At 39.9% G+C, this 13,564-nt stretch overlaps 1 protein-coding gene across 1 annotated transcript in view; it reads left to right on the plus strand.

Annotated features, from left to right (window-relative positions):
* The first annotated feature begins 2,397 nt into the window (after nt 1-2,397).
* Nucleotides 2,398-13,564, plus strand: part of ADGRB3 (adhesion G protein-coupled receptor B3) — a 707,437-nt gene continuing 696,270 nt past the window's right edge. Inside the window, exons 1-3 of the mRNA XM_045867061.3 lie at nt 2,398-3,127; nt 4,528-4,693; nt 5,984-6,755. Of these exons, the coding sequence (XP_045723017.2) occupies nt 5,999-6,755 (757 nt within the window). The 5' untranslated portion in view covers nt 2,398-3,127; nt 4,528-4,693; nt 5,984-5,998. The remainder of the gene's footprint in view (nt 3,128-4,527; nt 4,694-5,983; nt 6,756-13,564) is intronic.

A 13,564-nucleotide genomic window follows, 5' to 3' on the forward strand; every position in this document is an offset into this window, starting at 1 on the left:
CCTTGGTTTGCCTTTGGATTGTGCTGTTGTCAGGGTTCAGAGACCAGATTCTCCATACATGGTTCTTTTTGTGATTCTTGATTATGACCCCCTGAGGAAGTCAGACCAGCCTGGGGTTACTGGAGATGGTGTCTTGCTTGGCATATTTATCATCTACAAATCATCTGCTATAAATATACCTCAGCAGGATCATCATCAGGCTGGCTCAGTAGCCTGCAATTTATGAAGGTTATGGGAAACAGTGTGAAGGGTGAAGTGCTTTATTAAGGGTGATTTTCTCCCTGACCCAGCCCTGTGTTCTACTTAAATATAAATGACCCTGGGAATGAGTACTCCTTTCCATTCAGGATTAAGTATTTTTAAATTGTCCCCTTCAGCTGTTATTCTTATGTTACTATGTCATGACTTTAAGATTTTCTAAGAAACATCAAAATCACAGTGTTCGAAGATAACGTGAGAAATTACTAGATGCAAGATAGATATATATCTAAACCTCTCATTGTTTCCTCTACTTTTTTTTCCATTTTTTAGCATTTGTCATCAATCTCTATTTTTGCTTCTGGCAAAATAACAGAACTAACCAAAATGTCTTGCAAATATCATAATTATTATCTCTATGGAAGTTGAAATAAAGGAAATGTGATTCTCTTTTGTACTGCTGAATGTTGTTTTTAAAAGAAAATGTGTTTGCTTCAGACACAATGTTTTGGATTATGCCCTAGACATAAACCTTATTTTCCTTTCACATTCCCTTAAATGAATAAAAAATATTGTAATGAACCAAAAATGACACGAAACCAAATCGCCACACAGGCTGCTCTCTCAGCCAGTGAATGTTCCTGGAACATGGTTAAAGCTTGTTGGTTGGGGAATGATTAACGGTTTCCTTTACAGGATGTTATTCTGAACACTTGTCCTAGAAGAAAAAGCCTTGAAGAGGGTCACCCTATTAATATGTATTAAGAAATAAAGGGCCAATTTTAATATTTCAAACAACTCCAGTGAATAAAAGATCCTTGGCACCTTTCTGTTTTCACTATAGTCCTCTTTTAAAATGATGTTCTTCACTCTCCATCTGCCCCAGGGGAGAGGAACAACAAGAGGAAGAAAAATGCAGAAAGAGTGCAGAGAAAAAAAAATGATGGAAATTGTTTTATTCCACTTCACCTGACTCTTAAGCCACTCACCTTTAGGAAGACTCCAACACTTTATATGAATTAGCCATTGTGGTCTCCCCCGCCATATCACCATACTATTTGCCACTTGTTTTGCAAACCACCAACTGCGTTTACAAGTAGAGACATAATCAGTAGGCGAATGACCTTTTCAGCATTGTATCTGGAGCTAGTTCATCAAATACTTGTCAGCCAACTGTCCAGGGGGCTAAATAAATAAATAAATAAATAAAGGTGGGGAGTGATGAAAATTTCTTTTTTTTTTGCTGCTAAACAGAGAATTTGGTAGCCTTTCCTCCCCCTTTCCCTTTTTTTTTTCCACCTCTGTCCACAAACCTGTTACTAAGGAAACTTGAAAAGGAATCAGATACATTAAGAAAACAAAAGTTTAGACCCCACAACCACGATCCCATTGCCATGCAGAAAGCAATGCAAGATGCCCAACCTCGGTCGCCGCACCGCGGTCCTGACAAAGCCTGTATCTAGCCAGAACAAATAAGATGTTAATTGCAGCCTCGCTGAGAAAAACTAGTATTGTTCCAGCCAGAGACACGCAGCATTTCAGGAGCCGAGATGTGCCCCCTCCGCTGAGGGCTGGATCAATTCATCTGAATCCCGGTGATGAAATGACAGCTCTTCGGCGGCGACAGGTCCGCGGTGAAAGAAAGACGACCAAGTCCAGTATTTACTTCCCACCCGTCAGAGTCGCCTTCCAGTCCTCGCACCCCCCTTGCCTCGCCTCCCAGTGAGTTTCCCTTACAGTTGGTCGCCGCCAGCCCCAGCGGTGGGAACTGAGGATGCAAAAACCTCCCAGACGCAGAAAATACTGCTCTCGGGACGTGCTTGGTTTTGAGTAGCCGTGACGTGCAGGCTCACGGCGGCCCTGGCTGGAGCCCCGCGGAGCCCCCCTCCCGCCCGCCTCTCTCCCGCCCTCCCGCCGGGCCTCCCTCCTCTCTCACCCCGCCGCTTCCCTCCTCTCCGCTCACACACACCCGCCCGCGCCCTCGGGCGGCAGAGCTTCGGGAAGGCGCAGCTGCCGCGCGGCGCTCGTCGAGCCTCGGGCCGGCCGCCTGGGGCACCGCACGTGTGCTGGCGCGGGGCGCGCGGCGCGCCCGCGGACGCGCGCGCGCACGAGCACGCGGGAGACCGGCGCGCGGGCGCACACCCCGGGGACGCGCTCCCCCTCCCTCGCGCGCGCCCCGGGGAGAGCGAGCGCCGCGCGCCGGCGCGCACTCCCGAGACAGAGCTTTACTATCTCGCTCCCTCTCGCGCCCCTCCTCGCTGGGCATTCAAACAGCTTTCCGACATCACCAGCCAAGGATTTTTTCCCCCCTCTCCTTAGTCGCGGTCCGTCCATCAGTACCTGCGGGGGGGAGGAGGAGGAGGGAGGAAAGCGGAAAGAGGAAAAAGCATAAGCTTGAGCCTTCCGATCCGACCACGAATACTCCTGTAATAAACCCACCGCCCCAACAAATCTGCCTTAGCAGCCGCTGCTGTCGCCGGTCACTTCTCGTCTCAGCGCTTCCTTTGCTTCTTGGCTAATCGGTTTGTTGGGCTTAGATTTGATAAAACAAATCGTTGCTTTTAAGCCACTTGCATTTGTTTGTTTGTTTGTTTGTTTGTTTCCTTGGAGGCTCTCTACGGGGGGCTTCCTCCCCCCCACCCCCTCCCCGCCACCTCCGTTGGAGGTTGGATTCAGTTGGATTTGGCGTCAGGCTCCGGGGTCCCGGGGGCTTTTTTCTCCCACGCACCCCTCTTTGATTCCCCCCCCCATCTTTTGCTTCTCTTAAGTGTGCATTTTAAAAAAATAAATCCTGATTTTTGAAGCTGAGCCGGGGAAAATGGGCAACGGTGATTGGGACCGAAGGGGAGTCTCTCCGTCACTGTTGCTGGGACGCGTGCCTGTGCTGGTGTCTTAGAGCAAGAGCCTCCCTGAGCTTTCGGAGTGGAAGGTAAGGAAGGGGGGTCCAGGGGTCACCTTCCCTCTGCCAGGGGTCGCCACAGAGGAGCTCTCCGTCTAGGTGTTTGCGGAGGGAGGACAGGAAAGGAAAGGCTGTTCTGGCAGATGGAGGGGCTGCGAGCAAACCCGACTGTCTGCATTTACTTAAACGCCGCAGTTGAAAAGTTAGAGAAGTCTGTTTTTCAAGAGATGTGCTGGGTCAGAAGGAATAGGCAGGGAGACCTAGAAAATCTGATGGTTGTGTGTGATTGGGGTGATTTTATGGGGAGAAAATTTTAGGTTAGAAGGAAGTTAAGATAAGGGGAGGCAATGGGTCTTCTATTGGGGAAAAAAATTTAGTGGAGTGATGGCGCCGTCTATGTTTGACTAAACTAAAGTGTCACCGAGAAAATCAGTTTTGAGAATAGCTAAACTAAATGCCGGTTTGCTTCTCAGCAGGAGACAAATAAGTAAATAAATAAATAAACACAACATCCTTGAGACCTTGGTAGCCATCCTTTAGACACCCCCACTCCATTCTTTCTTGAAGAGGGAAATACAATTGTTTGAACTGGCCCTGCAGTCGGGGGCGGGGGTTGGGGGGGCGGCAGAGTTCAATGATTCATTTTTGATTCTTTAGAATAAAACAAGGCTCCGTACACCAAGGCTTAAGGATTAAGATAAAGAGCATTATATTGAGGGGGCTCTCTTGAGCAAGCTTGAAAGTGAAATCGGAGCTATTTCCTCACTCTTTCTAATTCTTGATGAGCACAGCAATGCAGACATGCACTGTCAAATAAATGGAAGCAAAAGTACCGGATTTCATTGGGAAAAGAAATACGACCTCTTTTTGAGTTACCTATTATAAAATGAAGCCCCCTTTCATGGATGGAATTCCTAATTTAGACACTTATTGTCACACTGGCTCTCAACGCCTACACTCTATCCTGAAGAACACTGCGCAGACCTGCATTGCCTGCAAAGTGCTACAGCAAAAAAAAAAAAAGAGGAAATTATTTCCAGAATTTCCTGCAACTTTCCCAGTTTTTTAACCTTTAAATGCTCATTGGCTTTATTTTCTCAAGAAGAAAATGCATTATTCATTGAGCTGTATGCTTGAAACAGAGAACGCTGTTTTGATAGTCCCAGCAGTTCTGATGTTATTTTAAACTGCTGCTATATAGAGATTTAGAGTTGGGGCTGTTTTCTCCTATATCAAGACATAGAATTTGAATTATGATCTGGAAAATGCAGATCTATCTTCAGGGACTTCGGTCACTGGTATTTGTGTGCATGCGTTGGTGTGTGTTATGCAATGGGAAGGAAGAGGGTTTTATCCTTTGGTTCAGAGAGAGGCAAAGACTCGAAAACTCTTAACTGTCTATATGTCTGTATGTCTGTCTCTGTTTACAGAACAGTGGAAGAGACTGCAGCCTAAAGACTTTTATAATTAACTTGGCATCACTTTTCTCAGCTCAAAGGCTAAACAAAAAAGCAGTGTCATTTATTCTAAGAAATAACTTCTTAAAGGTTAAAGCTGAAAAAAATTCGAGTTATTTTTGGATAACAACTTACAGAGGTAAATATAACCAAGGATTACTTTATTATGCAAGGCCAGGTTAAAAAATAGAAAAGGAGCTTTGGAGCTCTTGTTGGAAAGGGAGCAATTCAGTAATTGAAATCTGCTAGGAAAGAAAATAGTAATGTCTTTTATCTACCATGTGTAAATCTTAAATTACAGTAGATAACTCTAGATAAAATAGTCCTAATTAAAAAAAAATTAAAAGACTGAAGCCAGCTCAATTACCGTGGTTCTGGGATTTTTCACTGACATTGCCTTTGGATACAGATACTAATACAGTGATCCACTTTATGTATCCCAAGAGGGCATGTCACATTGAAATGACTGCCTTAAATCCTGGTTCTTGGTGGTGATGTTGAAAAGTCTTCCCCATGTATCTACCCATCTATACCCCTTCTCAGATGATGGTTTTAAAATTTCATTAATCCACATGAATAACAGTGTTTCTGCACAGGAATTCCCATCAGTTCACACGGTGGTCCTTGCAAAGACAAGTATGGGCATTTGGGAGATGATGTTTCATCCTCAACAAATTATCATTCATGTTTTTAAAATCGTGGCTATCCTTTATCGAAATTATTTTTCATGTTTAAGATAAGAGAAATAATGTGATGACAGCTGTTCCCAGATTATCAGATTAGATTTTGTGTGATGATGTTTACTGCAGGCCCACTGAGGGAGAGAAAAGGTTGTATAGGTTGCTTAAAAATATTTCAAAAATTACGGGCGCCTGGGTGGCTCGGTCGTTGGGCGTCTGCCTTCGGCTTGGCTTATGTTCCCCGGGGTCCTGGGATCGAGCCCCACGTCAGGCTCCCTGCGCTGCGGGGGGCCTGCTTCTCCCTCTCCCTCTCCCTGTGCTTGTGTTCCTTCTCTCACTGTCTCTCACTGTCAAATAAATAAATCTTTAAAAAAAATTTTTTTTCAAAAATTAAAATTTAGCTTATGATATTTTAAAAATATATGTTTCCTCTTCTTTCAATAGACTCATAATGCACTTGGAGGAAATCCTGATAGATAAATAGAGCATTCCTGTTAATCATCTATTAAATATTATTTTTAAATTGAATGTGGAGAATTTGGCCATTGTGATGACCGCGTGAGGGCGCTGTTCACACAGCAACAGATAATTTCCTAGCGTTATAAAATAAAAAAATTACCTGCCCTTCTTTTAAAAAGGGTTTTTTACTGAAATCTTTAAAACAGCTGGCTGTAATATTGGAAGGAGTTTCTTTTTTTCAATGCGCATAGACTCCTACTTGCATTTTACTTTCATTGCCATTTTTACAGGCCAAATGACATAGGATGAAGGCTGTTCGTAACCTGCTGATTTATATATTTTCCACCTATCTCCTGGTTATGTTTGGATTTAATGCTGCCCAAGACTTCTGGTGTTCAACTTTGGTGAAGGGAGTCATTTATGGATCGTATTCTGTAAGTGAAATGTTTCCCAAAAACTTTACAAACTGCACTTGGACGCTGGAAAATCCAGATCCAACCAAATATAGCATTTACCTGAAATTTTCCAAAAAGGACCTTAGCTGCTCTAACTTTTCCCTCTTGGCTTATCAGTTTGATCATTTTTCCCATGAAAAAATAAAGGATCTTTTAAGAAAGAATCATTCTATAATGCAACTCTGCGATTCCAAGAATGCTTTCGTTTTTCTACAGTATGATAAAAATTTTATTCAAATACGTCGGGTGTTTCCAACCGATTTCCCAGGATTACAGAAAAAAGGGGAAGAAGATCAGAAATCCTTTTTTGAGTTTTTGGTATTGAACAAGGTGAGCCCGAGCCAGTTTGGTTGCCATGTATTATGCACTTGGCTGGAGAGCTGCTTAAAATCAGAAAATGGGAGAACAGAATCATGTGGGATTATGTATACAAAATGCACCTGCCCTCAGCATTTGGGAGAGTGGGGGATCGACGACCAGTCGCTGGTTTTGTTAAATAACGTGGTGTTACCCCTGAATGAGCAGACCGAGGGCTGCCTGACCCAGGAGCTGCAAACCACCCAGGTCTGCAATCTTACCAGGGAGGCCAAGCGACCGCCCAAAGAAGGTAAGTGCCCAGCAGAGAGGGGGAGATGAGGTGGGGGGGGGTGTTGGGAGATGGTATTAAGTTGTGTGGTTTCAACACAAGGGCTTAATCATTGCTCTTTAACTCTATCATCTTTGGAGTCATTTGATTTGTGATCTTTACTAATAAAGGTCCCTTAAGCTACTTTTGGGTTTCAAGGTTTTAGAGATGGGGTGGTGAGGATGGGATAGCTCTCATCAGGATGCCCTGGTAGTGCATCAAAAACGTGGAGCCAGTTTGCAGTGGAGGTTGGTGAGGTGGGGGGTCTTTATTGGGCTGCAGCCCCTTGGGGAGATTTGTAGGATTTGTAGGATTTCTGCCTGATGCTATAGCCTGATGCTATAGCCCTGTAAAAAGTACCCTTCACTTCCTCTGGTCTTTGCTCTCTCTGTCTCTCTGTCTCACTGTCTCAACCAAGACCCCTTTAGTTGTGCTGCCCCAAGTTGGGGAAGCAGGACAAAAAGGTGACACAAACTCAATAGCAAGCCTGTTTGGACCACATGACTTTCTGACCCCTGAAAACAAGGGTGTCCCCCTCCCCCACAGGCCCTATAATTAAAAAAAAAAATGCTTTGCACAATAAATCCCGTGTGCTTGCTCTTTCGAAACCCCACTGGAAGTGCAAACTCTGGGGTCTCCTGGCTGTGAAACCACTTGGAGGCAGGGGTAAAGGGTAGAATTAAACACAGGCTGATCCTGTAAAACCTGTCAGCCCTCTTGGGTGATTTTTGCTCTCCTCGGTCCCCTGTTGATACACACGAGGAGAGTGGGAGCATGTCAGGGATGAGCTAGATGGAAGAAATAGTGCAACGGAAATGCAGAGGAAAAAGAAAAAAGTACAGGAGTGATTTATAGCTTTCACCCAATCCCCAGTGGGGGAGCTACCAGAGGATTTCAGATTGTGGATTACGTTTAATAATGCAAGAAAGCGGACATATTTTGAGAAAATGACTTTCCTGTTTGTAAGGTTAACGGATGTGTTCCATTCCTTTGAGGACATGGCTGATACGTATTTGTTCTCGCTCCCCAACCCTGCAACTAGAGAGTGTGTTGATTTTTTATGCAGGAAATGTTTTCTGATCGCCACAAAGATCCCTGTCTGTGGAAAGGGACAGCCAAGCTCCAGTCCCTCTTTCCTCCCCCTTCCCCAACAGAAGTTGTCTTTGTGGCCAATATAAAATTGACACGTTGTTGGAGAATTTTCTTTAAGAGTAGCCAAGGCTTTGTAAGGGGTCAGGGTGGGAGGGAAAGAGAGAGAAGGGCTTAACTAGCTAGATGCGGTTTCTCTGCTGAAAGCAATTTGGGGGATGGGGATTATGGAAGAGCAATGGTACACGGGGAGAAGACGTGTTAGAAAATAAATACAGACTAATGGCAATGAGAGAGGGTTGAAAACCTTTAAGATTTCTACAGGTCAGTGTTTCACTAACAGCTGTGGCTGAAGAAAACAAAGTGGTTTTAAATTACAGGAGTTCTTTTCTCTAGTAAAAATCCCAGAGAAGCACTTGCAACTGCAGGGATGGTATTTAACACCATTTAAAACTAATTAGTGTCCCCTAGAATAAGAAGCTACAGTACACACAGAAAATGTGATGCTACAAGCTGGCTAATAAGACAATTAACACCAGAAACTAGTATTTGTTTGTTTGTTTTATTGCTGTTTTAATAAAATCTAGAGAATCTGTTTTGGGTTTTTTTTTTCCAGTAGTTAAAATTCTATCATGAAATTGACTGCCGATGAGGAAACGAAAGTGAATCTAGTTCTGGAAGCTTTTTTTGTGAATGGTAGCAAGGCACAAAAACAAAGTTGTGTGCACATTAAGCATGATTTTCAAAGATTTTGCAGGTCATGATCATGAGATGTGGGTTGAAACAGTGCTAGGATTTATAGAAGTTGGACTAGATAGTCATTTGTTTTGTAAATGAGTAAGAATATGAGTGATTTTAGACATTTGATGTATAAATCACGTGGGAGCACGTCTATTTCTTTTGGCTAATTAGCTGGCAAAATGAGAAAGGAATAGCTCCATAGACAAATAAGTGATTATGTTAAAATCATTATTGTGGTACTAGAACTGAACTAGGAAAACTTTGTATAATAGGGGAAGAATATATGCTGTATCAGTAAAATTGCACAGCCTGTATTCTCTTTATTCTAAATGTGTGTTCTTTAATTGTTTAGGTATTCTGAGTCAGAAAGGTAAGGATAAGTAATTCCTGATGACATAATTGTAGCTGCTGCATTTAGAAGTAATTCTTATAAAATATATTCAGCATTCCTTACCTCACTTAAAGAAGATCTTTTTGGCATTGCTGTGTTATAGGAAAGGAATGTGAAAATCTGCAGACTCTTAATTTAGTAAAATTTATGGAAAGTGTATTAAATCTTAAATATTTTATATAAACACTATAGAAAATCTTATGAAAGAATTATTTAATACCATTTCAAATAAACTACCATATAATGATATTCATGAGGTTAGAGGTTAATAATTACATACAGTTGTGCTGCTCATTCATACCTAATTTTATTCCAAAATGTCTTTACTTTATATGGTAACATGTAATCCCAGGTTTTAAAATAAGACTTTAAAAATTCTACTTACATATTATAATAATAAATGATTTCTATTTTCTATAGAAAAATAGACTATCCTGTAAGTCATCAAGGGAATAAATACAAAATTATTCTCTATAGTTTTCCTTTACTTCTGTTTTATTCACTGTAGTAAGTACTGAAAACCATGAGTGGAAATATTTTCTACATTCATTACATCATAGAAGTGGCACAAATTGGATAGAAGACTCTTTACGTGCAATAGATGCAATTCTAGGTTGTTTTGTGCAGTGCTGGTGGTGATGGAAATGGTGTACCAAATGCTGAATATTTTGAATGTGTCCACTGAAATCACAAAATCATATTTAGTTAATATTTGAGGAAATAATAGGCTCCCAGGACAGAGATGTTGATTTTGTTGACATAGGATTTCTGCTAAAATGTTTGTTAATAATACATTCATGTACTAAAGAATTTCATAGTCAGAAAACAGCAAGAAGAAAACTATCGCGGTTTGTATTGATGACACCAACAATTGCAAATGTTATCTTGAGTATATTATAAAGTAAATAATTGGACTGCTGCTTTTTAAAGTAATACATTAATGTGTCTTGTTTTTTAAGATCATGTTTGACATATTTGAGGGTGATATAGGATTATAAAAACTTACTTGCCATTCCCCAATTTTTATGTGAAAATTTGAAAGCCAAGTAAACAAACAAAATGAAGCCTTTTAAAAACAATGATGTCTTATTTCAGGTAAAATGTTTACTAAAAACTGTCTACATTTAATGTATATAAACTTTTTTTTTTAAAGGAAAATCAAATGACATTGCTGTTTACCTGGTTTTCAGATATAAGTCTGGGGAGGGACTGGCATGTTTTCATGAGGCCTTTACTACATTTTATAAGACTTTTTTTTTTTTTCTACCATAGATGAATCTGGACTATATAGCTAAAATATAAGATGTGCTATAAGATCTTACTTCTTACTACTTCACCTAAAATAAGCAACTAAAACAGTTTTGGCAGAAAAATTCTCTACCAGGGTATCTAAATCACATAATAAGCCTTAATGGAACCTTTGTTTTCTACTTACATCAGTGGTGCTACTTATGTGAAGGGAAATTGGGATCCCTGTATAGATTCCAGGAAATCTGAACACACATACTCATTTGTCTTTTCACTCTGCCTGTACTAATCCTTGATATCCTATCACCCCAGGGAAGTCTCACTATGTGCCTGTGTAAAATCTAGCCTGAGTTGTGTGTGTTTACAGTGCTAGGCAACCGTTTTGTCATCTACAGCAATATGTGTCTCTATCAGTGTGTTTTCGTTTCTTTCTACTCCTGCTCTTTTTGCCCTCAGAACTGTTCAGCATGTTTCGCGTTCCTCTTTAGTGTCCTTGGATCTTACTTCCTTTGTAAATGATTGCCATGATCCCACACTCTCTAACGGAATGTAGAAAGGCATATTGAGTCTGTGGTTCCTTGAAGATGCAGAGCCTGAGAGTTTGCTTTACCCCTTGGCTGCATCCCATGGTGCTCAGCGCGAACTGTACTTCTGTTCTAGCATTTATCATATCGCAGTGTATTTTCTGTCTATATTTCCATCTCCCTCCACTAGACCTGGAAATTCTTCAAGCATAAAGACTGGGTCTTCAGTTGTCTATGACAGTCTTAATAGAGCTTCAGTAAATATCGAATGTCAAATGAACAAAACAAAAAAGATCTCAATAGGAAAGATAGTAATAACATGGGTTACAGTCGAAGAATAAAACTACATCATTTGGGGAAAGAGGCCACCTTTTACTTTCTGGTTTTTTATGGAATGGAAGATGGCTACCATTTATATAATTTCTAATTCCATTAATGTATTATTTATGCCAGCTTCTGATCTCAACATATTATTTAATATCACTTTTTAAACAAGAAAAAAGAATCAATAAGAAATATTAATTTTATATTTATATTAAAAGATTATGGTCCATATAACTTTCTACACATGGCTATCTACAAAAAAAATGATAAGAAAATTTGCCCATTTCTATTTAACTGGTTTCATTTCTCTTTATGTTTCTCTCTTCTGACTCTAGCATTACTTCTACAGTAATGACATTTCCCAATCCTCTCTTGCACAGTTTGAAGACAAACATGCAAACTCTTTCCAAGAAAGAGGAAAGGAGTATTTGCATGTCAAGTTCAGTGCTTCTGTTATTCACTCCTATTTAATAATCTATAAATGTAGTAATAGTAAAATATTATTAAAAGTGTAGGCCTGATCAAGTAAAGTGCCATAATTTTTACTTTTGCCATTTTTGAATTTTGACAAACAATTTAGGACATCTCATATATATATTACTTAATGAAACAAAATTCCATTATATGGCAACATATTTTCTGTGGGCGATAAATTAAAATACATGAAAATTTGTGTGTGGGGACGCCTTGGTGGCTCAGTTGGTTAAGCGTCTGCCTTCGGCTCAGGTCATGATCCCAGGGTCCTGGGATTGAGTCCTGCATTGGGCTCCTTGCTCAGTGGGGAGCCTGTTTTTCCCTCTCCCTCTGCCCCTGCCCCCTGCTTGTGCATGTGCTTTCTCTCTCTCTGATGAATAAATAAATAAAATTAAAAAAAAAGAAAATTTAAGTGTGCGCACGTATGTCCCCTGCATGCACACATTTCCCAAGATGTGTCAGTGGGTTTTATGATAGCTGTAGATAAATGTACTGTAGGTTAGTTTTCTTCCAAAATTGACAAGGAAATTTTACTTAGAGTTCGGCTTCATGCATTACCTTATTGACTTCATTTCCTAATAGAAGCAATTTTATTGTTAAACTGAAGACTTTTATAAAATATGATATTCTTTAGAATCACTCTGGTATACATTACTGAAAGTCATTTGGCTCTTGAATCTAAAATCAATATTCATTCAAAAGTAAACTTTTCTTTTTCAAAATGTCATTGCTGGGTTTTAAAATCTACTATTTGAGTTTGAATCTACTCTTCTATATCGTAACTGTGTTACTCTGTATTACTACTTTCCCCTTCTCAGATTAGGTTAGTGATGCTTATTTCTCAGGGTATAGGCGAACAGGAAATGACATCATGTATTGAATTTTAAGAACCTAATAAAATTAATGGCTTGGAATATTTTAGTTCCTGTCAGCCCTGTGGAAATTTCTTCCCAAATCAATTAACTAATAAAAATCAGAGAGGTATGCAATTTTTCTAAGTATATCACTTCATTGAAATGAAAGGTATTTTGGTGTACCTTACACTTGAGTCCTCAGAATGACTCAGCCTCCTAGTAGCATCTGTCAAGTGCTGAGCTTGACTCATCAATCTTTGGTAGTAGAGTGTTGAATTAAATGAGATTGCACATGTAAAACACTTAGTCCATTGCTCGAGTTCCATTAGGCCCTCAATTCAGTTTTTGAATGTCTTTTTTATTCTTACCTTCTCGCTATAAATGATAGAGGATTAATAATAAATAATGAAGCAGATTGTCATTATTTGAACTTGTTTAGGAATTTGGGGCATTTAACAAAGGATCATTAAGCATCTTGAATGTATGTCTATCTTGTATTAGATACAGAAAAGGTAGCATCTCAGTACCTGTGTGTTGATGGAGGCATGACTAATATATCAAATAGATCAAGCTAGTGGTGTGTGAGTCATCCTAGGCCTGGGAAGATGTCCTTTGGATATCATTGCTGATAGCCTACAAATCCATTTAAATTAAACTGTTTCATGAGTATTTTAATCTTTGCTGTGTTATGCAAAATTAAGTTCATGTTTTGAAATGTATTTTGAGAAAGAATTATCTTGGAATATTAATCCCTATTAAACCATTTGTAAAAAAAATTAGGATCACTGGATTGTGGTCACATACCAGTAAGCCCCGGGATTTCCCTGAAAGCTTATACATTCAGATATTGAAAAGAAAACAATTTTTTTTTTAGTGCTCATTTAAAGATTCTGATATTTTCTTGAAGGAAAATTACAAAATGAGATCTATAAGACTCCATAAAATGCTAAATGCTCCATGTTCAATTATCTTTCACCTATCATTCAGGAATTTTGCTCACTTGCAGAGAATGACCTAGCTATCTATCTATTAAATATTAATAAGTAATGTATCTCTGCTATACACAGAAAGTATAATAAGTAACAAATGCATAATGAATACATTAGTATGGAGTGTTTCTCTCAAAATTAAGTGAATAGGAGTCTT

This window comes from Mirounga angustirostris, unplaced genomic scaffold, assembly GCF_029215605.1.
Source record: "Mirounga angustirostris isolate CCGP_5_RB_7025 unplaced genomic scaffold, mMirAng1.0.hap1 SCAF_8, whole genome shotgun sequence".
In the NCBI taxonomy this organism is placed as follows: Eukaryota; Metazoa; Chordata; class Mammalia; order Carnivora; family Phocidae; genus Mirounga; species Mirounga angustirostris.